At 39.5% G+C, this 26,290-nt stretch overlaps 2 protein-coding genes across 4 annotated transcripts in view; one reads left to right on the plus strand and one right to left on the minus strand.

Moving 5' to 3' along the window:
- Positions 1–22,705, plus strand: part of LOC129766427 (bifunctional glutamate/proline--tRNA ligase) — a 39,601-nt gene extending 16,896 nt beyond the window's left edge. Inside the window, exons 5-7 of one of the 3 annotated variants that reach the window (XM_055766958.1) lie at positions 3,466–5,097; positions 5,155–5,272; positions 21,544–22,705. In XM_055766958.1, coding sequence (XP_055622933.1) covers positions 3,466–5,097; positions 5,155–5,272; positions 21,544–22,517 — 2,724 coding nt within the window. In that variant the 3' untranslated portion in view covers positions 22,518–22,705. Of the gene's footprint in view, positions 1–3,465; positions 5,098–5,154; positions 5,273–8,328; positions 9,093–21,543 lie in introns of those variants that run through there. The other 2 variants (XM_055766965.1, XM_055766968.1) reach the window with 2 other exon arrangements.
- Positions 22,550–24,832, minus strand: LOC129766457 (NAD-dependent protein deacetylase Sirt2). The gene is made up of 4 exons (XM_055766994.1): positions 24,198–24,832; positions 23,713–24,069; positions 23,278–23,657; positions 22,550–23,218 (listed from the first exon to the last, which is right to left on the minus strand). Exons 1-4 carry the CDS (start codon positions 24,664–24,666, stop codon positions 23,027–23,029), a joined length of 1,398 nt encoding a protein of 465 aa, XP_055622969.1. The 5' UTR covers positions 24,667–24,832; the 3' UTR covers positions 22,550–23,026.
- Positions 24,833–26,290: the final 1,458 nt, after the last annotated feature.

The raw sequence follows: 26,290 nt of genomic DNA on the forward strand, positions 1-26,290 counted from the left end.
GAGACGACCAACAACGGCTTGGAAGATGAAGTTGTAGTTGCCTTGAAGATGCCGGCCACTTCGGCCGAGAAGACCTGGCAGATGTCCGCGAGTTTTTTGCTGGAAATCAGACTATTATTATTATCGCTTACCCCAAATCCAACTCCCGAAGGTCCTTTTGAGCCGTCCGAGTATCTGATCTCGTGGAGACGGTATTTTTCTGCTATGATGGCCTTGAAATATTCTAGCAGACCGATCGAGCTCACCCTGGCTCGAAAGTTGTCCCTAATACCGTTCTCGACGAGAACAGTTGGGAACCTCCAGTCGTTCGCACCAAACCAGGATTGTTTTGCCACTGGGGGGAGGTTGGCGTGCGCCACCCGCTGCAGGATCGTGTTACTAAGGGCGGTCAGGTGGGTCTCCCCTCTACCGCTGGTTTTCGACAAGAAACTGGCAGTCCTGGCTACGATCGCCGAGTCTATGATCAGATCGAAAGGAGGTTCTCCAATTTCAGCGCAGATAGAGGCAGCTGGTGTTGATGGCAGTAGACAGGAGACAGTCCGTAGTGCTTTGTTGTAGATCGGTGCCAGAGATTTTGGGAGCTTGTCTCCAGCCAAACACGTCAGTTCAAGGCCATAGGTGAGGCGGCTGCTGATGATGGCTTTAGCCACCCGTAGCCGAATATTTCTGTTGTTGCTCCGGTGCGGTTTGGAAATGGTTTTTAGAAGGTTCAACCGGGTGGCACAGCTCTTCTTAACTTCCTCGAAATGGCGGAGGAAGTTAAGTTTGTGGTCAACAAACACTCCAAGGATCTTTAGCGTTTTTCGGCGGGGAATGTTGTTTTTGTATAGCTGGACCCTGGAGTTGGGACCCTGATGTCTATCGCTGCAAATCACCATATGACCGCTCTTCTGCGCTGAAAGTCTAAATCCTCTCTCGGCCGCCCACCGGCCGATGGCATTGGTAGCTGCCTGTATCCTGATGCGTGGAATCCTATGGGTGTCACCCACTGCCATCAGAAGAATGTCGTCCGCGTAGACAAACACGAAGACTCCCCCAGACAGGACCTGGAACAGGCTATTCATGGCGACGAGAAAGAGGGTGACGGCAAGAACAGAACCTTGAGGTACTCCTGTTTCCTCGTGGAAAGCTCGGGAACTGATGTTACCAATTTTGACCTCAAAGGTTCGGCGTGTGGCGAAGTCTTGATGAAGTGCAGTAATTTCCCTCAACGCCCCAATCTGCCAGAGTTTTCAGCACTAACGGAATCCATGTTCTGTTGTATGCCTTTTCTAGGTCCAGTGCTACCATCTCCATGTGCTGACGGTTCCTGTTGGCTTCGGCTATCACGTCTCCGAGGGTCGCGAAGTAATTGTTGGTGCCCATACCCGGTCGGAAGGCGAACTGTCGATAGTCCAATTTCCTATTTTCGGTTAGAAAGGTGACCAGGCGTCTATTCGCCATTCTTTCCAGGATCTTGGATGAACAGGAGGTTAAGGAAATTCGACGGTAGCCTTTCACGTTGTTGCTGCTTTGACCGACCTTAGGTATGCCTAGGCTGTGTCTCCAACCCTCGGGAAATTCGTGTGTATTCCACAGGTCGTTAAAGATGCTGAGAAGGGTGGACTGTCCGAGCTGAGACAACTGTTTCAGCATCTTATAGCCGATACCGTCAGGGCCAGTTGACTCACCTTTTGCGGAACGTAGGGCAACAGAAAGTTCCTCGATGGTGAAGTTCCGGTTGAGAGGATTATTAGGACGACTCATAGAGACCACAAAGTTGCTGACCGAAGTGATACCCGCTCCCTGTCGACGGATGAAATCGGGCTCATATTCGGAGATCGAGGACAATCCCGCGAAATATTCGCCGAGCGTGTTCGAAGTATCTGCCGGATCGCTGAAGGTTATACCATCCACTTGAAGAATGGGATTGTATGGCCTTCTCTTCCCATTTAGTGCATTTACTCTGCGCCAAAGATCCGCAGAGGACTGGTTTTCGTTGATAGACTCCAGAAAACCAGTCCAACTGTCTAACTTCGCCTTCCGGATTAACCGCCGTACTCTGATGTGTTGCGCTCGATACCTGTTCATAGCAGCTTCCTTCATTGGGTCTCCTACTGGTAGTCGTTTGGCCGTACGCAGAAACTTTCTCCGCTTCTTGACCTCCCACTTGATGTCCTCGGACCACCAATGCAGCGCTTTTTTCCCCGGAGTGGTTTTCGTTCTTGGGATGGAGGCTTCGGCCGCCTCCATAATGGTTTTGTTGAAAGTGGCAATGGTGGTTGGGTTGTCTCTAGATATCAAGAAGTTTGGATGTTAGTGTGCATTGCTGGTACAGGAGTACCAGCAATGCACACTAGAAACACATATGTTTATCGATCTGAGCGTCCAACAAGAATGAGAAATCTGACTGAGTAGCAGTAGCAGTAGCAGCAGCAGCAGTAGAGAAAGAGAGCATGCCTGAAACTCTCTACTCATGATGTTTGTTGTTGCCAACAGTAGTGGACCGATGCGAGACACAGCTCGATTGTTGAGGTTCAGCCTCGATGTTTACCGCCGCTGCTGCTGCTACTGCCACTTATGTGAGACACAGCTTAATTGTTGGCCGCTCAGATTCGATACTGCACTTTCACGATGCCAAGAAACGTTCTCGCACTTCTGACGGAGAGAGCGTGCCTGAAACGATCCGCTCGTGATGCTTGCTGCTGCCACTAGTAGTGAAGTAGGCGCCTCCTACTCGATTTGTCATGCAGCTAGCCGGTGAGAGAACAAATCGGGCGCGAAAAAGAAATGACGTCAATTTCGACCAATCAGGACTGGGTATCTCTGTTTGGATAGGGGTTGAATTTTTTCAATTGTTCGATAGTTAGTTATATGATATATACTATTTTATTCAATGTGAAAAATTGTTATGGAGTGCCGTAATCGTTTGATGCAAAAATCACATCAATCCACCATGAAATGAATAAGTAACAAGCGTTTGAAATTGGACATTTTTCACGATGCGATCGATTTTCATTTTTCAATTTGTACCCCAATATGTTCCCGAAAGACGTAATCCTACGTCAAAAATTTTCATACAACTTTTAGCAATTTAAAACTGCCTTAGGGCCGACTAATCTGATAAAGAATAGTTGGCCTCATACAAACTGATGTTGTATCCAGATGTCGACAACATTCCGCCGTTAACGCGAATAAGGGCAGACTTGCATGAAATGTCATTTTGCCGTATGCGATGTATCAAAATACATTGCATGAAAAATTGAATACAACGCAGGTTACATGCTCGAGAGCTTTTGTGACGTGTAAGCGAAGATGCCGCGTGTATAGCTACGCAACACTAGTCCATGGTGGTGATCTTGCGCATGGAAGAGTGAAAGTAATCTAGTTTCTCAAGCAGCTGGTAGAAGAGTCATAATAACTTCGACCGTACATGTTCTGTGTATGAACAGAGCTGAATTATCAGAATATTTTTTTTCTTTTCAGCAGCAGATCACTGCAACGAATGTGGTGACGGTGAAAGTGCAACCTGTTTCATTAACTTCCGACCAAATAAATAATTCAATAGCCCAACAGGGTGATAAAGTAAGAAAGCTCAAAGCTGACAAGGCTTCCAAACAGGACATTGATGTTGCTGTGAAAACGCTTCTGGATCTGAAGAAACATTTCAAGGAAGCGACTGGTCAAGAATGGAAACCGGAAGTAATCGCTGCTACTAGTATTGTTCCTGCAACAGCACAAAACGATCATTCGTCCGCAGAACAAATTAATGTCAAAATTGTTGAGCAAGGTAACACCGTACGTGATTTGAAGGCCAAAAAAGCACCTAAGCCAGATGTAGATGCTGCAGTCAAGACACTGCTAAATTTGAAGGCAGAGTATAAGTCTATCACCGGCCGTGATTGGAAGCCCGCGGTTGCTCCAGTGAATGTAGTCTCGGTTGAAAACGATACGAAATCCATCAGCCCAAGCTCCGCTGAATCAATTAATGATAAAATTATAAAGCAGGGGGATAACGTCCGAGTTCTAAAATCAAATAAAGCACCAAAACAGGAGATCGAAGCACAGATTAAAGTTTTATTGGATCTAAAATCAGAATATAAATCAGCCACGGGACAAGATTGGAAACCTGGTTGTATTCCTCCAACAGCAACAAAACCTCCGAAGGAATCCAACACTTCGGAGACTAAAGAGTCCGAAATTTTGAAGCAAATTGCAGCACAAGGAGATAACGTACGCACACTCAAAACCAATAAAGCTGAAAAATCCGTTGTCGAGGCCGCAGTGAAGATTTTACTGCAGTTGAAGGCTGATTATAAAATACTGACTGGTAAGGAGTGGAAACCAGGTACTGTGACAACATCGTCGATTTCTAAATCTGACAAGGAAAACATGGCACCGTTGCCAAATGAAGCCAGATCCACTTCAGAGAAAGATGCATTAGTAGTTGAAGTGAATGCTCAAGGTGATGTGGTAAGAAACATGAAGCAATCTGGCGCTCCTAAAGAGCAAGTTGATGCTGCAGTAAAAAAATTGCTCGAGTTGAAAGAAAAATACAAGAAACTTACTGGAACAGATTTCCCTGTTGCTGGACGTGCTTCTAAGCAAACTGTTGCTAAGAAAGAGAATAAAAAGGAAGAAAAACCCAAATCGAAACAAGAAACGCTGAAACCGAAGGATGATGGAGCTAAAAAACAAACACGTCTTGGCTTGGAGGCTACAAAGGAGGATAATCTACCTGAGTGGTACTCACAGGTTATAACAAAGGGGGAAATGATCGAGTATTACGATGTATCTGGGTGCTACATATTGCGCCATTGGTCTTTTGCCATCTGGAAAGCCATCAAAACGTGGTTCGATGCGGAAATCACTCGGATGGGCGTGAAGGAATGCTACTTCCCTATTTTTGTATCACGAGCCGCTCTAGAACGCGAAAAGGCACATATAGCAGATTTCGCTCCCGAAGTTGCGTGGGTTACAAAAAGTGGAGAATCTGATCTAGCCGAACCCATCGCTGTGCGCCCAACGTCGGAAACCGTTATGTATCCAGCGTACGCGAAGTGGATTCAGTCCTACCGAGACTTGCCAATACGTTTGAACCAGTGGAATAATGTTGTGGTAAGTATGAATTCGTTCCCTGATTCATTATCTATACTTACCCTGTTTCTACCTTAGAGATGGGAGTTCAAACATCCACAACCGTTTTTGCGTACGCGTGAATTTTTGTGGCAGGAAGGTCACACAGCATTTGCCAGTCAGCCTGAGGCGGAAGAGGAAGTCTTACAAATTTTAGGTATTACATTACATCCTCTTTCTCGATTCTATACCATTTTCCAGATTATTATTCACTCTTATACTTTGTTAGTCCATTGCTATCTTTGTTCGTTGATTTTAATTGGTTTTTATACAGGGTGTCAACTACCTGGTAAAAACATGAAAATGAGGGAATATAAGAGAATTGGAACAGTGTCAGGGAATGGCAGGGAACTTCGTCACCAATTGAAAAAAAATGCAACTCCGCCGATTATAATTTTGACTATTGCTGTAATTAGAAAGTTAATGATACCAAAAAAGGTCTTCAATAGTTTGACTCTGTGTAGGTTTTTCAGTAGGTTGTTTGATTTTGCCTGTAGGTGAAACTAGTCCTTCAGAAGCGCAAACAGCGCTAAAGTAACGACTTCTACATTTACACTGTTTTTGCTAGTATTTGGCAGATATGTTTGCGTAAGCAGAAAGAGAGATACGATAAAATTAAAAAGTTGTCTGCCACTCTTCCCCGACTGTCAACTGAAGCGAAAGTATGGAGTTTCGATATTTTTTTCCTTTTGTCATAAACTGCTTTCTATGTTACAGAAAATATTACTATTGTCTGTAACATAGGAAGCATAACAGTAATAAGTTAGAAATGGCAGGTAAAACCACCCTCCAATGCATTTGGCTGCCTTTGGTTCACAATTAGGGTGCTGAACACTTCTTTCTTCTATAACTTGAACAAAAGCGGAAAACTTTTTGTCTCAATCTAGGTCATGCGGAGTCAATCAAATTTATTTTTTGAAGTGCATTTTGCATGAAAAAAAAAATTGCAACTCTTGTACACGTGCATCTGTCAAATGTTTCTCCACTCAAAGGAACAAACGATTTTGCGACTCGGAATTTTTTCATTTACGTTTTTGTGGCGTCACGAATTTTGTGTATGCTCTTAATCTTCCCACCTTAGGGGCTGTCCACATACCACGTGGCCAGAAAAAGCAGGATTTTGGACACCCCTCCCCCTCCGTGGACAAGCGCGGACATTTACAATACCCCTTCCCTGTTGTCCAAGTGGACGTTTCTTCTCTTCTTGGAAACAAAACTATATTGCGTAGAAATTCCATTTCAAGTTCGTTTCTATTTTCTATTCTATGTTTTCACATTGATAAAAATGTTAGTTTTATTAGTAATAGCGTTTTGATCACAATTTTTCGATTTTTTCCCTTACGCTGTCCGTGCAGTTATTTCGTTCAGTCAGAACATGGAAATCTATCACTCTCTCACAAAAATAAAATGCAAAATAAAATTTTGCATGAATTGCAACCAGTTTCTAATCCGTAATGTTCAGCCTATTCAGGATGGTTTCGAACAAGCTGTGACAAGTTGTAGGTTGTCTCTCGTTCCACACAAAGGATTTTTTTCCAATTCATTTATTTGTAAGGCTCAATCGCATAAGCTTTGCGGAGCCGCTAATTCAAGGTTTGTTTATACAAAGTTTCAACTAATTGCTATGTTTAGTAGGATTCGACCGAATACTCGCGGTTTACTCGAGGTTAAAAGGGCAACAATTTTTGTGGGACAAGACAAGTTAGGGATCAGGATAAGGAGTACCGTAGTCTTAACAGAGGGTTTCCACACGCACTGTAGCATTGTGCATAATCACCAGGGATATCATCTGGTGTTCGACTAGCTGTCGAGGGTGGGCGACGGTGAGATGAGGGGACAAGACAAATAATAATAAGTTGAAATTGTTGCCCTTTATTTCCACCGATGATGATCTAAAGATGCATTATCTGGTGAGTACAGCCAAAATAAGTGCTCCACCGAGTAGCACATCCCAGCCGAACTCCAAGCATTTTTGCCGGGCTATCAAAGAAACATGAGATTTGGCATTATTCTGGTGGAACAGCTTTCTTATCATATTGGCTAATTATTAATAGCTGATTTTGGTTCGTTTAGTTGCGTACTTGTATTGGTTGTAATTTATAATGCATAATGCAGAATTCTATTCGAATCTCACCAGACAAAGATCACTTATTTCCGGGTGAAGATAGGCTTTGGGGATAACTGATTATGGTTCAATTCGCTTGTCTCAAATATTTTTCGCTCAACATTGTAAATGATTGGATTTTAAATCGCCTGTTATGATTTCAAAGCTGCAATTTTCAGTTGTTGTTGATTATCATCAGTGGCGGAAGATCACTACTAGGAACACTGCTCCAGATATACGGCACTCATGAAGGAATTAGTTGTTCGTGTTCCATTTTCGCAAAACATTGGGAGTTCTCATAATAGAAAGCGGTTTTTACACCAAGAACGGAAGCTGAATCAAAACCAGCACCTAAGAAAACTATGTCGTGTATTTTAAATATTAAAATATTCTAACATGCTTTGATGGCAACTACATTCATGTATGATCCCATAAAATAATGAAAATGAATCGATCGCTCCCAATTCATGTGGGTTTCACTCAGAATACACATTTCAACAAAAAAACAACTATATGAATAAATATAGATGTTCAGCACTATGAGACAGCTCATTACTTTTTGTCGTTAAATACGGATGAATTTATTGAAAATTCAGAAGAGTTTCCATATATTGTTGAACACAGATGTGAATGATGTGAATAAACGTGTTCGCGTGGATATTGTCTATACTTCCTTCCCCCTCATTGTGGACAAACGTGGATATTTCCGTAACCCCCACCCCCTCTAAAGTTCTCCACGTTGTATGTGGACAGCCCCTTATATTTTCCATCTCGCTTTCAGCAATATTAGAATTGCTGTCGGTATTGCTTACAAACAGACTACCGCCGAATATTTCACCCATACTACATACCCTATATACAGATTCGAGAGGCTCCATTGTCGAGTTTGGAACCTAAGTTTGCCATTAATTCCTGAATTATCGGTTCTGTTACAAGTGGTCTTCAAACAAAAGTGTTATTTTGAAAACCATAACAAGAATGGTAGCAAAGCTCGGCGAATCTGAATGGAACCAGAAATATCTTCAGCGGTTGGTTCGATGCTAATCCTAGCGACAAGGGTAAACAATCTAATGAAAATGAACTGTGTTGTAATATATGCCCTATTTCAGATTACGACATTGGGAATAGAGGAATCTCTGGTAAAGCTATTAACACATGCCATGAGTTCACCGGTGAACTCAGAAGCCTGTGAAAAACCTATGGATATTTAACAATGGCAGTCAATGTGCTAAAGGAGCATATGTCACATTCGATATTGCACACACATCTGTTGACCCGCACTCAGGTGACCGTCTGGTCAAACAGGCATTCCCATTGAGAAAAATTGGCGTTTGAATAAATCCCAATATGGTGGATTAAATAAAGATTAAATAAGAATTGCGGCAAAATACAGAGAAGAGCAGATTTTTGTTTGGTGTCGTAGTTTGATGTACCACCCCCGGAAATGGAACATGCATTTATGGTCATATAAATATGAAGACAGAGAGTCATATTTCGATATTTTCAACTACTGTTGCAGTTCGATCCGCCTGACCTCAAGAAAAAGAAACTACTGAGAAAACACGTGAATATCGACAGAACATATGAAGCGTCTCTAATCATCAAACATTCTGTAAAGGTGCTTGGAAGTTACATTTCTTACATTTTTATATTTTTTGAAGCGCGAGCTAATTTTTAGCCCGCGAGTACATCCACCTCGTCGATCTCATATTACAGTTTTGTTCGTCAGCCAGTGTCGCTGACAAGGTTTAATTATTTTTACTGACACTAATTTCAGTACCGCGAATAAAAAAAATAAGCTCGGGTTTCTATGTGACTCGTGGACGGCCAGTTCAATATCCGCGCGACTTAAATTCCTAATTCGATTGCAATTGTTTAATTTTTTCCCCCTCTCTGAAAGCGACTCCAAGCACCTCCCGTAGGAATCTGAATTTAGAATGAACTTGTAGGATTAAGTATGTGTAGTGTTAGGTTAATTTTATATGGAGTTGACATAAAATGAAGAGTCGGGAGTTACACGTGAACAGGATCGGTCGTGTTTTAGTTGTACGCAAAAAAAAGAAACGCTACATCTAGTGACAGTGGTAAAGCATACCGCAATTAAGCTGACCATTTCTGACTGGTGCAAGTTGGCACGAAATCCGTCGTGTACTTATTAGTGTATCAATAGCGATTGTCTTTGTTTCTTTTTGAAGAAGAATAAGCGTGTGAAGCAAAGCGCTGATGATCAAAAACGCCTTGAAACTAGTTCTCCCTGTGGTATAAATTGGTTGTCCCTGAGGGAAGGACACTGAGTGACAGATGGGTTTTGACTGGTTTTTTTTATTCATTTGCTGCAACTTTTTTGTAGCTATTGCCTAAAACGTATCGTATCGGAAAGTATAGTGATTCGTCGCAGTGATAACGCACCGAAAATGGAATTCCTCAAAAAGCAGTTTACGTGTGTCCAGAAAAACATTGCAAAGGAAGTTATTAAGTGGAAGTGCAAGTTTGCTCCCCAAGAACGAGTGGGAGACAAAGTGAACGAACATAAATATAACTTGGAAGAAAATCTAGTTGCCTACTAGGCAACGCTACACATATAAACCTCATAAATCATCACCTTCATCTTCAACGATGTATGAATAGAAGCTTGGACCGCAGATTTAAAATAATATGACATGAAGTGAAAATACTATATTGACGAATTCACGATATATTTACGACTATATTGCGTAATGATTAAAATGATGATCTTTGTTTTTTTTGGTTTGAAATTCGTTTAATTTTTTTTTTAAATCATAATTTTTCTTCAAATTTCTCGGTTTCAAGAATTCTTTCTACGCTGAAAAGGTTAGAAAATCATCATTTTAACATAGTTTCATTCATAACATATAAAGAATGACTCGGGATGAGTGATGTAATTTACATTTTCTTACTAGGCAAATGATGGGTGGCATATGTTGCGCTTCAAATATTGCAGATCCTTCTCGTATTGTCCGAACGCAATCCCCTGCATAATCAATGATATCAATCAACTTTATATGGTACCGATTGCATCACCATTATCCACAGCTTGAGCTTCTAAAAAATGCCCGGAAGTTATTACTCATAACCTGTGAGCATTATTAAACATAAAAATTTGGAAGATTATCTATTACTTTGGTCCAATCGAGTGTTGAAACCTTTGTAAATATACGAAAATCTAACTTTCTAACTATTTACGGTACTTACGTATTAGAGTTACCGGAGCCGAATTTCAATAGATAGCAATTTTATTGTTTGCACAGGTACTCAGTTATCTTTTTTATTGTTGTTGCCTTGTTGTTTGCACTGTTTTGTTATGAAAATGCTTATTTGGCATTTGCGATATTTACTTATTAACGCCACCAGAGCGTCACTCATATTTCTAAGCAAAAAATAACCGGGTAAACGTAATGTACCAGGCAAACGTGTGCCGTCCGATGCTCGCTAACGCTCGGTCGTACCAAACTGAAGGATCGCCTCCTATGTTTCAAACTAACCGGGCAATCGGTGGAATACAGGTTTGCTTGCGAGAGACCGCCGCTTCCGACGAAGGGTTGGCGGTCGATTCGGATTGCTATCTATTGTGTTTCGGCTCCGGTGAAGCTAATACGTAAGTACCCTATTTACTGACGACATTTAATGGTTAAAATGAATTCAAATAGAAAAAGTAATAAAAAGCAATCTCGACCGAATATCGCTTTCAAGCGCGTAGGAATGCGCGTCACTTTTGTGGTTCTGAGCTTTAATGTAGGTGTTACATAAGCTGATGCAGCATTGCGTAAATTCGTCAATAGCGTGTAGTATATAGTATATAAAGGATGATTTCCTAGAGTTTCCTTTTTCCCATCAAACCTGAAATCAGTTTAGCAAACACAAAAAACGCACTGTTTTTTACAGCTATAGGTTCAAAAAATTGCAATGATAAAAGACAAGCCAATACTCAGTCATGTCCGCCACAGAGCCGATACGGTCCCGACGATACTCTTGTAGCTAAGTGGTCCACCAGAGCACAAGTCCAACCGCCAGCCTTGTTTTGGATTGACTATGAATACTAGGGTGCCAATGAATGTATGGGAAAAAACGACCCTTAAATTTCAACAAGTTACCCTATACAAAATGTTCACCACCTCGAAAAAACATCCTATACCAGATATCAGCTCAATCGGACTTAAGGGAGAGTGGCGCAAAGCGGTCAAAGTTTGAGTTTTTTTTAAATCGAAAAATCACCCAAGGGTGCCAAAAATTTTATGCCAAATGTCTTAAAATTGCATAAAACGTCGAGATCTAGTGTCATCTCGAATTTTTTTTTTGGGTCAAAAATCGACACTCTGGGACTTTTTCTCCGGTACACGAGACGAAACGTATGGTTTTAAGTGTCAATAAAAATAGTTATCTAGATTTTCACTCCCCCCTTGGTGATTTTTCGATTTTCATAAAACTCAAACTTTGACCACTTTGCGCCACTCTCCCTTAAGTCCGATTGAGCTGATATTTGGCATTGCGTGTTTTTTCGAGGTGGTGAACATTTCTTATTGGGTAACTTTTTGAAATTGGAGATGACCATTTTCATTGGCACCCATTAGCAAATATTCTCATTCAGAGAAATCGAGAAAATTTCCTATACGAAAAAATCCTAGACCGGCACTTAAATAGCTTTCAATTTAATATCCTTTATATCTGTGTCGGTTCCCCCGTGGCCGAGTGGTTAGCGACCCATACTATCATGCCGGGGGTTCGGGTTCGATTCCTGTTCTGGCCGGGGGATTTTTCGTCAAAGAAAATTTTTCCGGCTTGCACTGTGGTCACGCGTATTCTAGAGCTTGCCACTCCAAAGTACATTTAAGGCGTGTTATTCGGCATAGAAATCTCAAACAAGTAATACTAATAAAAATGACGCAAGTAATGCTACGTTGAGAAGAAAAAAGTTCCACTGGAACGTTAGAGCCATCCAAGAAGATATCTGTGTCACGCGCGCGACGCTCAAACTTTTGTAGACTACTTTGATTTTTTGTTCTCAACTAATACAACTATAAAAACGACAAAATAAAAATAGTCCATCATCACCAAGATCATGACAGACATGATAGAGATACAAATTTTAAAAAAAGGATAATTTAAAAAAATATATATATAGTCTACATAATATAATCCGTTCAAAAAACTTCGTTAAAACTAATTACAAAAAATTGTCCACATTAATTATCCGTTCGTATAAAACTTCGTCAGTAAAAATCGTTTAGCCACCAGACGTCGTTACTGTACCACTCCCATCGAAAATGTCCAATTACAGGTCAAAATCACCCCCTAGCGACACTGAGTGGTGCCTCGACATGTCGCATTAGATGTAAATTACTGTACAATGAATTTTGGGAAGCACATGACAAGAAATTAGGTGTTCTTAATTCTTTCGAGTTTCTAGTGTTATATCTATGAAAATCACTTCTTCTTTCAACTCGATCACACAAACATTGAGGCAGCAAACCGTTAACTACTTTAAAAATGAACACCATAGTTAAATAAACAATTCTTTGCTTCGCAGATAACCATTTTAGAGCGTCCAGCATCAAAGATGAGGAAGTGAATTACATTTTACAATCAACCGCATTATTTTGTTCTGCAAACGCTGTAATCTCGATATTTGTGTTGGCTAAAAATAGAATAGAAGAACATAAGTCTGAACGAGGATAGATGATCAATTTGTATAGCTGTATTTTGCTGCACATAGTTAAATCGTTTTTCAATCGGCGTTAGATTCCATACTTCTTGGCAATTTTCTTGATGACATCGTCAATGTGAGTGTTGAACTTGAGTTTGTCATCAATAATTACGCCAAGATATTTAATCTCCCGAACGTGATCAATAGCCTCATCATCAATTACAATAGAGACGTTTTCATTACGATTTCGCGAAATTACCATAAATTTAGTTTTATTTATATTCAGTTTCAATTGCTTATACTTCTAACCTCTACTTAAAGAACGCAAATCTCCATTCAAATGTAAAACGGCCTGATTTAAATCATTAGCTGCAATGAATAACACAGTATCATCTGCAAAAAGGTTAATATCACAAAATCGTAAAACTCGTCGCATGTCATTGATGTACGAAGGTCGTTCAAAAAATAAGTTTCAGTGGTTTAGAAATCGCGGAAAAATAATGTTAGGACAAAAAACAAGGAGATTTTCGTAATCTACGTTTTATTTTTTTATTTTTCTACATAATCGCCGTAACGTTCGAGGCATTTTTCATAGCGTGGCACGAGTTTTTCTATTCCGAGCGCGAAGTGCGTAGCGTCCAACTTTTTGAAGTACGATGTAACTGCGTCACGAATTTCTTCAGTGTCATCGAATCGTTGACCGCCGAGCGCCCGTTTCATCACTGTACTATTGTGAAGTTTTGGACCGATTAAGAACCGTGATTAAAAACAAAAGGCCAGATTTATTGACGAAAGGAGTGTTCCTCATCCACGATAATGCGCGGCCCTATTCTGCTCGCGTAATTCAAGAGCAATTGAATAAAATCAAATGGACTCCTTACTCCCCATACCCCTAGCGACTATCATTTATTCCCGATGATGAAACAGGCGTTCGGCGCTCAACGATTCGATAACACTGAAGAAATTCGTGACGCAGTTACATCGTATTTCAAAAAGTTGGACGCTACGCACTTCGCGATCGATATAGAAAAACTAGTGCCAGGCTATGAAAAATACCTCGAATGTTGAATCATTAAAAATAGTCCGTTGAGTTCTGTCATACAAATAGCTACCAAACTATTTATATGCAGTACTCGTAATTCCAAAGAACTTAATAGCCTAGAAATCGTCTCGAAAGCGTGTTTCAGATCCAAGAAAACAGCAATGATGGTATCTTTACATTTTAATTTCTCTTTCCATTTTACTAACACCAAGTTCAATGCGGTTTCACAGGAAAGGCCTTCCCGATATCTTGATTTTAAACATTGCAACAACTGCTTTAACAGCTTCAACAACTAATTCTGATATTTTCTCTAATGTGTGCAACATGTTGATGGGGCGAAACTCTTCGGTTTTAATCGTTCCAGCAACTTTTTGAATAAGAACTATTAAATACTCCTGCAGTGCTCCCGTGGCCGAGTAGTTTGCGTCCTATCTCATCATACCGGGGGTTCGGGTTCGATTCCTGTTCTGGCCGAGAGATTTTTCATCAAAGAAATTTCTTCCGACTTGCACTGCGATCACGCGTATTCTAGAGCTTGCCACTCCAGAATACATTCAAGGCGTGTTATTCGGCATAGAAATCTCAACTAAGTACTACTAATGAAAATGACACAAGTAATACCTACGTTGAGACGGCAAAAGTTCCACTGGGAACGTTAGTGCTATCGAAGAAGAAGAAGAAGAAATATTCCTTCCACACCTGAGGCACATGTCCAGTTTACCCTTTCCCATACAACATCGAGTCTCAATCGTGGTGTACTTACATAACATAGGGCGCTAAAACGCTCAGCAGAGTATTGAAATCATTTGAAGTGTGACGTATAAAAATATATATATATATACATATAAAAATAAATAATATTTTTAAATGATACTTTTATTCAAAAGCAAATAAATTGCTTTCTGCATTAAAATATATATATATATATATATATATATATATATATATATATATATATATATATATATATATATATATATATATAGCAATTTATTTGCTTTTGAATAAAAGTATCATTTAAAAATATTATTTTAACATGTCCACGCGGACGTTATCTATTCCCCCACCGTGGACAAGCATGAACGTTTTCGTACACCCCACCCCATCCAAAATTCTCCAACTCTTAGAATAAACGAATTCAAAAACTCCAGAACTCACGGAATCAAAGAACTAAAAAATCTCATTGAAATTCAATCAAATCAAAAATCGAAGAATTGAAGAATTTCAAAATTTATGAATTTAATTTCGGGCCTTGAGTATGTCTAATGTTTCCAAATACGCGAACTTAGATAAATCTCGATATTCTGAAAACGCTAAACTGTAATAAACCCGCGGATTATCACTGGTACAACTGGGAACGACTATGATTCACATGAGAACTGAGCGAAATAGAACTCGGTTGAGTATGGCTGATCTATAGTATAAAAAGTAGAAGTTGAAGCTGTTGATTCATGGATTCATGGAAGCCAGGAGAACTATGCCAACCTATCTATCGAGAAAGCGCTTGGCTGTTACAAAAAAAAGGTATTTATCCAACTAATCCTTATTGTGTTATAGTTATATTTTATTAAAATATTTGATTTGTTTTAAATTGAGATTATCTGAGCGATGGAACCGATTCTCGGCAAAACAGTTATTCTCTAAAGCGCACGTACTTCTCTGGTTTATTTCCTCTCCATTGAACCTTCTTCTTCTGGGACCGAAATTGGGATCGAATCATTTTCATGGCCTTCCGTATTAGTCTTTGTTTCTCTTCGTTGTTCGATATAGCAGCTTCGGGATCATCAACATTTTGTAGCTGCGGTCCCTCCACACACAATTCTTTTTTTATATCTTCTTCCGGTAGCATACTTATTTGGTCCAAATTAACTCCACTTTTCTTTGTCTCATCAATTTCTATTAAACACTCAATAGGTAATGTTATTGTGCATTCTTCATGAATCGGATCGTACTTTTCTTCGAATTCATTCTGAAACTCAATTTGAATGCATGGTTCGGTCTTAGCTTGAATTAATGATTCGGTTTTCTGGACAACAGACATCGATGTATTGGGTAGGTTTTGTTCCCGAGGCTTGTATTCGCTAGCATGAATAGCCGCCAAAGTGGTTAGGCTTTGACGGTAAGACTTCAAATCGAAATCGTTCGCCTTCCACCGCAATTTGATGCTTTGAAAATCCTCCACTTTTTTCTTACAATCGTCGCAAATGAAGCAATTATAATCAGTTGTAGAGTCAATATTAATACATGCAAGTTCTTCTATTAGTCCTAGAAGAGGATTATCGATATTTTGTGGTGAAAAGAGAGGACGCAGTTCTGCGGCCCTACCCAAACACAGCCGACAGAAAGGATTTACTAGATCACGCTCTTCGTATCGACTGGTTTGTTCATCAATTGATAATCTACGCTCCATCTTTGGTTCAGCTGTTGTATCCAATAGAGGACCGATATTTTCCAGCATAGCACTTAAGTTTTTACGTGCAGAAGGAACTAGATCGGAGAGCTTCAACGTTGGAATCCAGTCAATATCCTCATGTTGACTTGTAAGAGCTGGGCGCCCTGCGAATAATTATCATTCAACTAGATTGAAAAGAAAAAAAATATAACTTTCATACCTTGAACGAAATGTTTATGACATATCCACGAAGAAGATGCATATTTCGATGGCAGTTGGAGTGCATCCAGCCAAAGCTGATATCGTTTTCTGTACAAACATTTATCTCCCAGCCTATTTCTCAGTGGTTTCTTGGGAACAAAAGGAAACACTTTTGATCTAATATCTTCGACACATTTAACGCTGGTTGTACATCCAGAAACACAACATGTTACGGGAAAATGGGAGGCCATTCCAAATAACTAAAACCGCGAAAACTTAAAGAGCAAAGATTAAATATCTTTTTAAACTTCTCTATTTTCTTCGTTCCACTTGAGATGTACACTCATCTGCTCTGTAGAGAAAAAAAGGCGGTTGACTAGAGATGGGCAAGACGTTCGCGAACGGTACGAAAGAACTAGTTCGTAAAAAAGAGTGAACAAACGATCGTTCTTTTCGCCACACTTGCTGATTGCGAGTGAACTGTTTGGGAACGAACTGATTAAGACTGACAGTTTCGGAACGAACTGATCGAGAGTGAATTGTTTCGGAACGAACTGACTAAGGCCGCGGTGATATTGCTTCGAAGTACTTACGAAAATTTGATTGTACGATCACTGGCAAAAAGAATCAAACTATTTTATTCGCTCAAAGCAGAAGATTTCGTGCGAAGCTAGGGGAAGCAATGTAACCACGCCAATACAATACAATACAAAAAGGGTAAGGTGACATTGGCTTGGAGTACGCACGAAAATTTGATTGTACGAATTGGCGATCTAACGCAAAACGTAAACGATCGGTGAAACATCTGGATTTTGTTTTTGAACAAAGAAAATTATGCTAATGTAACCTAAAACTCAAAAACAAATCACGTATATTTTACTTCCGGGCTTTCCAAGGTAGTTCTCACATGCAGGAATCGTGCATTTTTCTACTTGTGTTTGATTGTGCTCTCGAATTTCCTTCTTTAATTCAACCATTGTCAACATTTTTATAGTTTTCAATACTGAAAGAGATAAATAAATAACATGTTATATATAAAATTGTGCAGAATTAAATTTCTTACAAACTCATCGCAATCAAATAATCTTTTATGATTATAACATTGTAATTTATGGAAAGAACTACAAACCTTCCATAAGCTCACATGGCAAAATTTAAAACCATCATCACTTTCACCACAGCGCCGCCTAGGTGTAGATTTGTACGTTAGATCGCCAATTAGCGAATTCGTTTTTAAAACTAAGTCAGTGCCAAACTGACTCTGTAATAAAAAAACGTTTTCAGTTTCACGAATGCGGTGGTTTGTTGGTGTGCGTTAGTCTGATTTGTTCATATTTGCGACGACAAATGTACGGTGTCGACGTCTGGTGGCGATATTAGTGCTTGGGAGGTAAATTATTCTCTATCAGATCAGCAGGGCCAAGTGCAGTGTAAAAATATAAAAGTTTGAATGAAAATTTTTACATCATATTGTTTGATTAATGTAGTTCTGACACTCACTTAATAATTTGTCGATGCATTTCCTGTTTGTTCCACAAATAATTACTATTATAATATAAAATCATCATTAGACACAGTTTCCGTTCGATATGTTTCCGTGATATCGAAAAAAACGTCTTATTTCATCACATAAAATAAATATTCGATACGTTAAAGTAAATTATCATTCATAATTTTGATTTTGAAAGCAGGTTTATTCCACCTGAATATCCATCATTATTTTTGCCTCCCAATGAAAGCACACGTAGCTTAATGTCGTCTACTCGAATATACTCTTCAAAATCAGAATCCGAATTGGATTATGATTCCAATAATACAAAAGCAAAAGCAGCAAGTTTTCCATTTTCATAGTCTTTATTTTTAGATTTTCCAAAACAATACTCGGAACTTGACAGTTCAGTATAGTTGTATTGGTGAACCCGAGTGCCAACCCGTGAAACATCTCAGTGCGAAACTAACAGCTTTCGGGGCGAACCAGTGCGACACTGAGTGCGAAACTGAGTGAATAAAAAAACGTTTTGACAGCAGTTAGCGCGGAACTGGGGTTGAAACTGAACAAAAACGAATTCGCTATATGTGTAATGCTTCCTTTACAATGCAGGCCTTTAATCGCATGCGATATACTCACTCGCGATATTTTTCAGTGCAGCTCTTTACAATGGTTAGCGATATCGCGCGATAATCTGTCATAATCTGTCTGTCAAACCTGCATCCCTCTAATCCACGGCTTACAGAGACAAGGCTAGCTACTCCGGATCAGCCATTTTTTAGTGACGTCATCTGAGTCGTTGAAGTAAACAATGTGTTCTTATTTTTTTATTTCTCGTGCTTCGTAAGTTTGTGCGTTGATAATATAGTTGATTATATTTAACACCATGAAAAATTTGGTAAAACATTTATCCACAAAGAACATAATTCTCGGTTTTTCGGAAAACGAAAGAATCTCTTTTTTGGCCCGATAATGTCATTTTCATAATTTATACACCCGCTCACAGCGCGTTGAACCATTTTCGATTTTTCATTCCAGGAACATTCACGCGTAAGTCGGAAAACAAAATACAACTGGCGACTGTTTACACTGACAATTCGGATGACGTCATAAAAAAAAAGTTTACTCGCTAAAGAACTAGCCTTGTCTCTGTAAGCCGTGCCTCTAATCATACTGTCATTATTTGTTATGGACAAGGTCGTACTAGATTGGTGGAACAAAATCATATCGCTAGAAATGTGAATGCAAGTACAAAAGCATATTTTGTTCCACCTGTCTGATGTATGTAGTGTCTCCTATCAAAGCAACGCGATTTTCGCAGCCAAAGCATGGAGAGTTCTATTTTTTTTCGCACTGTCATGGGTGATTTCGCGCTTTGCTCTGATTGGTTGACGAATAAAAATCGCTATTGAATAAAAAAAAATCGCGCTCATTGTGGATGATTGTAAATCTGGCATGCTTATGAAGAAAACGAAAGCATCGCTCGTTGCTGGTGACGTCAATACATCTGACTAGTGGTATCTACCTATTCATTGATCGCTCGAGGCGATTTTTTTCCATCACTGATCACAATGAATAAAATGTTGCCTTTATATATTCAGCTCAATGAATTTCTACGTATACTTTTTTAATGTTAATAACCATTTGAAGTGATAACGTCTATTGATTCAAGAAAATGTGTTCGACATGCATATCAAAATCGAAACTGATTGCCTAAAGTTCACCAAATCAAGCAAATTCGCGGTTCTTCTTCTTGGATGGCACTAAAGGCCCATTTATACGTTGCTAGTAGCTGACTTTACAGTGAGCAGCTACTGGGCCGGTGAACTCGCTTGACAGTTGGTTGACTCGCCTTGTCCGTTCACACAGTGTGAGCTGCTGACGAGAAACTAGATACTACTGCATTGGCTTACCAGGGATGCCAGATGATTTTTCAAATGTCCATCAAATAGTCAGAAACAGCAATCAGGTCCGAATTTGTCAGATGATTGATCCCAAATCGAGTTCTCTATTGACAGTTTTTTATTACACATTTACACATTTTTATCGCGAAATACACGCTGACCGTGTATAAAAACACTTTGAGCTGAATTTCTTCGAACTGAAGGTACTATCCGAAAAAGCAGAAGGGCAAAAGGATTTGGGCCAGGAATTGGATGCAAGGAAAAGGAGCAACAAAAGTAATACTGAAGGTACTCTACGATGATGATCCTCTAGAGTACAGAGCAGTGTTGAGAAAAACACCTGAATAAGTGGAAACACTGTTGGAATTCATTGGTCCAAAAATACAACGCCATGATACACTCATGAGAGGTGCTATACCTGCAAGAGTGAAATCAAAAAACGACATTGATGTGGCTTTCTTCTGGAATATCGTTCAGATTGTTGTCGATATGTTTTAGAATCTCGAAAGCATTCATAGCTAAGATAATTCCGGAAGTATGTGATGCTATAAATGGCAGTCTAAAATATTTTTTAAAATTTTATTTATTTCGCCTTGCCAACAGCTTGTACCAATTCGTGAAATAAAAATGATAGTAGATTTGCAAGTGAATGAATGAAAATGTCCTTTTTTAATTCGAATATGTATTCTGTTTCTTAGATCAATACTTTTTTTTGCAAGTTGTGTGTGAATTTTGAATGAAAATTGTGCCTGATAATCATTCTATATTAGAGATTCTCAAGAAAACTATCTCAAAAAGAAAGCGTGCCCGCCAGCGTGCAAAACAAAATAACAACGATTTCGTTTAGAAACTATGAGATTTTTATTTATTTTTCCAATAATTGTAAAGTCTATAAATATCTTCGTATATTTTCAATTATCTTAAAAATAGAGACATTTCTTTACATTTGGCATCCCTGATTCGAACACTAAATTTTGTTTTTGACGTTTTGAGGGATGCGAGTGCGAGTGAATTCAAAAAACTTTGAAGTAGCTCGCACGCCGGAAAACACATGACACTAACTGGCATGATGTGTTCACACGGTGTGAGTAGCTGCACTGCAGCAACTGACTAGACCGACTCGTATGCTTACTCGCACCGTCTGAACCCGGCTTAACGTTCCAGTGGAAATTTTGCCTTCTCAACGTAGCACTACTTGCGTCATTTTTATAAGCAGAACTTGGTTGAGATTTCTATATCGAATAACACGCCTTGAATGTACTCTGGAGTGGCAAGCTCTAGGATACGCGTGACCACAGTGCAAGTCGGAAGAATTTTCTTTTGCGAAAAATCTCCTGACCAGAACGGGAATCGATCCCAAACGCCCGGTATGATAGTGTGGGACGCTAACCACTCGGCCATGGGAGCACTAATTCGCGGTTCGCAAAAATTGAAAAACCAACAAAGAGTCAATCTAGTCAAATACATTTTTGAAATTTTAATCGGCGGAATTGATTTTTTTCCAGATTGGTGTCGAAAATCCCTGATATTCCTTGACATTATTTAAAGGATTTTCCATGTAGTCGACACCCTGACGACACTATGTTGTACAAATCTTTTGGATACACAACCTTTATTTTCTTTCCACTATCTAGATTTATATGCTAAGGTTTACACCGATTTGCTGGCGATCCCGGTCGTGAAGGGTCGCAAAACCGAGAAAGAAAAATTTGCTGGTGGAGATTACACTACAACCGTGGAGGCTTATATTTCGGCATCAGGTCGGGCAATTCAGGGTGCCACAAGCCATCATTTGGGTCAAAACTTTTCCAAAATGTTTGACATCGTCTACGAACATCCGGAAACGAAGGAGAAGGAATATATTTATCAGAACTCATGGGGTATGACTACTCGAACCATTGGCGTAATGATCATGGTACATGCTGACAATCAAGGTTTAGTGCTTCCACCGCATGTCGCTTGCGTTCAGACTATTATTGTACCTTGCGGTATTACCGCTAACACCACCGATGATGAGAGGAAAACGTTGTACGCTAACTGCAAAGAACTGGAGAAAGGGTTGCTGAATGATGGAATTCGATGTGAAGGGGACTATCGAGATAACTACTCTCCAGGTTGGAAGTACAATCATTGGGAGCTGAAGGGTGTACCAATTCGTATCGAACTCGGATTTAAAGATCTGAAAAATAATCAATTTGTGGCGGTTCGTCGAGACACTGGTGAAAAGATAGTTGTAAAACGAGAGAGATCCTCAGATGACATCAAATCTTTGCTGGAAACCATCCATGAAAGCATGTATAACCGGGCGGAAAAAGATTTGAATGACCACATAAAGGTAACTAAAAACTGGGATGAGTTCATTCTCTTTTTGGATTCCAAGAATATTATCATGGCACCATTCTGTGGAGAGATTCCCTGTGAGGATAAAATAAAAGCCGAGAGTGCCCGTGAGGATGCAGAAACCGAGCCAGGAGCACCAGCAATGGGAGCCAAATCATTGTGTATCCCATTCGTGCAACCCGCCCCAATTTTGAATGAAGATAAGTGTGTGCATCCCGCTTGTGGTAAGAAAGCTAAATTCTACACTCTTTTTGGTAGAAGTTATTAAAGGAATACTTAGGGTGAATGAAATCAAACATCTCCCAATAATTATTTATTCAAACTTGTTTGTTGGTGTTAAATTTATAATTTTCTATTGATGTCTGCGTAGTCATAAACTTTACTGCCTACTATTGCTTAATTTCAAATTAAAGCAAAACAAGACTCTTAAAAAGCTTGTTCTCTACAATATAGAAATTGAAGTCTCGTTAATTCATCTGTATCCGAAATATCTCATAAATAGAACGGAATATACCTACTATTCAAGCATAGTCAACAGTGTAAAATTCTATATTCAAGACCTTGGTACCTACGTTCCATGTGTGCTACATACATTAACTTTTGAGTTTACATAAATTTATATTTTCGTCCATATTCATGGTACATATAGTGTAATTTTTATAGGGATTGTATAGCTCCACGTTATCTCCGTAATATTATCGAACAATATTAGCTTCACTAAATTATGAGGGGTTCCAAGGAATTGAAAGTTGTTACTCTATTGTACCCGTTGCTTATTCAATTCTTATCGTCGTCCTTTATCGTTTTCGATTCTGCATCATTGGTATCATCTGATGCGTCGTTATGAGAATTACGAGCGACATGCTCGGGAGAGGATGATGCCAATTCTGGGGTAGCAGCTACCGCCATTTTCGGTCGATCCTGTTCTAGCTTGGCATGCTCAATTTTAATCATCTCGCGTAGCTCATCCTATGGAAAAAGATAAAAGTAAAGTTCATTATAACTACCACATCTTCATCGTAACATACCCCCATTCCAAGTTTGTCGGCTAGAAAAAAACATCCATCGTCACAATCGCCTGTCCAGGCTACGTCTCGACGATTACCTGGCAAATCAAAACACAAACCCTCCCCAAACATCATTGCTCGGAAAAACCCATAACCCCCTCCTCCGACCTTATCTCTGTTTATCAACAATCGCACACAGTCGTCATTCACGTATTCCACCAGCGAAGCAAATGGCTGAACGGTTAAGGAAGTTCCCATAATTATCAATAGATCACATTCGGCAAAATCTTTATGTGGCAACACATGGAACCGCTCTGGCAGACCCTCGCCGAAGAAAACGATGTCCGGTTTGATTACGCCACCACAAGCGCATGTCGGTATCTCGTCAGCGAAGATTTTCTCTACAAAGTTATTTTCTTAACCCTCAATCTCAAGATGGTACAATTTGTGCCCTACCTTTGACGAATTCTAGAGGATAAGCGATTTTACACTGCAAGCAATGATTAGTGAAGAATGTCCCGTGAGCTTCTACTATCTTGTCTTCGCTAATACCTGCGATACGCTCCAAGGTGTCTATATTCTGTGTGTAGTGACGAATAAGTAATCCTTTTTGCTGCAGCAATTTTACGAAGTAGTGCGATGGTGTAGGCTTGAACGTTCCAGGGTATAACTCTTTTGCAAGCTGGAAGAATGGTTTCGGGTTTTGATAGAAATATTCTAGCTCAAAAATAGCTTGTGGATAAGGCAAGTTGTACTTCATCAAATTGTTGTATAAACCAGTATCGGGAGATCGAAAATCGGGTATGCCAGCAGCTGCAATGAATAAAACACAAGTTTCATTGGAATCTCATTTGTAAAACTATTCTATCGAATGTTCGATTAACTAGGGAACAACAATTGTTTATGATAGTGTTATCATCATGAATAATATATACACTCACAGGTTGAAATCCCGGCACCAACCATTGTGACAATTTTCTTGAAGCCGCCGTTTTTCCAGTGCTGTATTACTCCATCAATATCAACTGTATCGAGCACCTTCTTTCGTGGAGTACCATCTTTATCATCGTAGCTATCGGAAGAATAAAACCCTAACTTGTCTGATAGATACTGCCGGATTCTCTCGATACTAATATTATCTGAGTGAAATCCACTGCTGTGGTACTGTTCATCGTCTTCACTGTCATCGAATTGTGAGAAATCTGGCGGTGGCATCGATGATGAACGCATGTCTATTGAACTATGATTGCTTTCACCCGAGGCTAGAACGAGACCTGCGGATTTGCCAGAGCTCCTTTCTCCATCTCCGAAGCTGGAATTTGATGACGTGAGCTGTACTTCTGGAGCAGGAATGACGCTTGTTTGGTGTCCATCGCCCACAACATCCGGAAGATTGCTCCTTAACGACATTATTACGCGGCGAACGGGCGAAAACAATTTATAGAGGTTTAGATTGTGTATTCGTTCCAGTATTATTTGCGCTTTCGCTTCAGTCCCGTTGGTAGTAAACAATATGATGGATTGACAGCTCTTGGATACAGGGATGCCAGGTGATTTTATCAAATGTCTTCACATGGTACGAAAAAATGTCTTCTATTGTCTTCACAATCGTATCGAAGGAAATTAAAATTAATAACTTACTTTTGAACACCGTTTGATAGCTTATCCAATGCATATTCTAATTGACATTGCTATATAGCGCATTTCATTTAACTTACCTTGAGGTTTTGAAGTTCATTTCAATAAATATGAACAAAGAATATATTGCCCAACTGTAAACTGTCGCTAACCATTGTAAAGAGCTGCATTGAAAAATATCGCGAGTGAGTATATCGCATGCGATTAAAAGCCTGCATTGTAGAGGAAGCGTTAGTATATGGCTGCCCATGGTACGTTTATGAGAAGGTATCGTGTACTCGAAGTGTGTCCGACACGATTCACTTATAGCGAATTCGTTTTTGTTCAGTTTCAACCCCAGTGCCGCACTAACTGCTGTCAAAACGTTTTTTTATTCACTCAGTTTCGCACTCAGTGTCGCACTAGTTCGCCCCGAAAGCTGTTAGTTTCGCACTGAGATGTTTCACGGGTTGGCACTCGGGTTTACCAATACAACTATACTGAACTGTCAAGTTCCGAGTATTGTTTTGGAAAATATAAAAATAGAGACTATGAAAATGGAAAACCTGCTGCTCTTGCTTTTGTATTATTTGAATCGTAATCCAATTCGGATTCTGATTTTGAAGAGTATATTCGTGTAGACGGCATTAAGCTCCGTGTGCTTTCATTGGGAGGTGAAAATTATTATGGATATTCAGGAGGAATAAACATGCTCTCAAAATCAAAATTAGGAATGAAAATTTACTTTAACGTATCGAATATTTATTTTATGTGATGAAATAAGAGGGTTTTTTTCCGATATCGCAGAAACATTGAACGAAAACTGTGTCTAATGATGATTTTATATTATAATAGTAATTATTTGTGGAACAAACAGGAAATGCATCGACAAATGGTTAAGTGAGTGTCAGGACTACATGTGTTAGGTAATCAAACAATATGAAGTAAAAATTTTCATTCAAACTTTTATATTTTTACACTGCACTTGGCCCTTCTGATCTTATAGAGAATACTTTACCTCCCAAGCACTAATATCTCCACCAGACGTCGACACTGTACATTTGTCGTCGCAAATATAAACAAATCAGACTATACAACGCACACCAACAAACCACCGCATTCGTGAAACTGAAAACGTTTTTTTATTACAGAGTCAGTGTGGCACTGACTCAGTTTTAAAAACGAATTCGCTATTATACACTCAGGGATGCAAGGTTTGAAGACATGTCTTCATTTTGAAGACATTTGACTTACTGTGAGGACATTTGATTTTGTGAAGACATTATGAAACATGTGAAGACATTTCAGTATGATAGCGTATGTGAATTTTTGAAAGATATTATTTCCATAAATTTCTATTGGCCGGAAAGATCGTCAAAAAAAAGTAGGGTTTTGTATCAGTGTCATTCGATCGCTT

The sequence above is a fragment of the Toxorhynchites rutilus genome, chromosome 1, assembly GCF_029784135.1.
Source record: "Toxorhynchites rutilus septentrionalis strain SRP chromosome 1, ASM2978413v1, whole genome shotgun sequence".
Lineage (NCBI taxonomy): Eukaryota > Metazoa > Arthropoda > Insecta > Diptera > Culicidae > Toxorhynchites > Toxorhynchites rutilus.

Bases quoted from the DNA above. Each gene is read 5' to 3' on its own strand.
- LOC129766457 (XM_055766994.1), bottom strand. From the start codon at position 24,666: ATGTCGTTAAGGAGCAATCTTCCGGATGTTGTGGGCGATGGACACCAA. The intron at 24,070-24,197 runs GTGAGTGTATAT...TATTCATTGCAG, and splicing joins TGGTGCCGGGATTTCAACCT to CTGCTGGCATACCCGATTTT. The intron at 23,658-23,712 runs GTAGGGCACAAA...ATAACTTTGTAG, and splicing joins TCCTCTAGAATTCGTCAAAG to AGAAAATCTTCGCTGACGAG.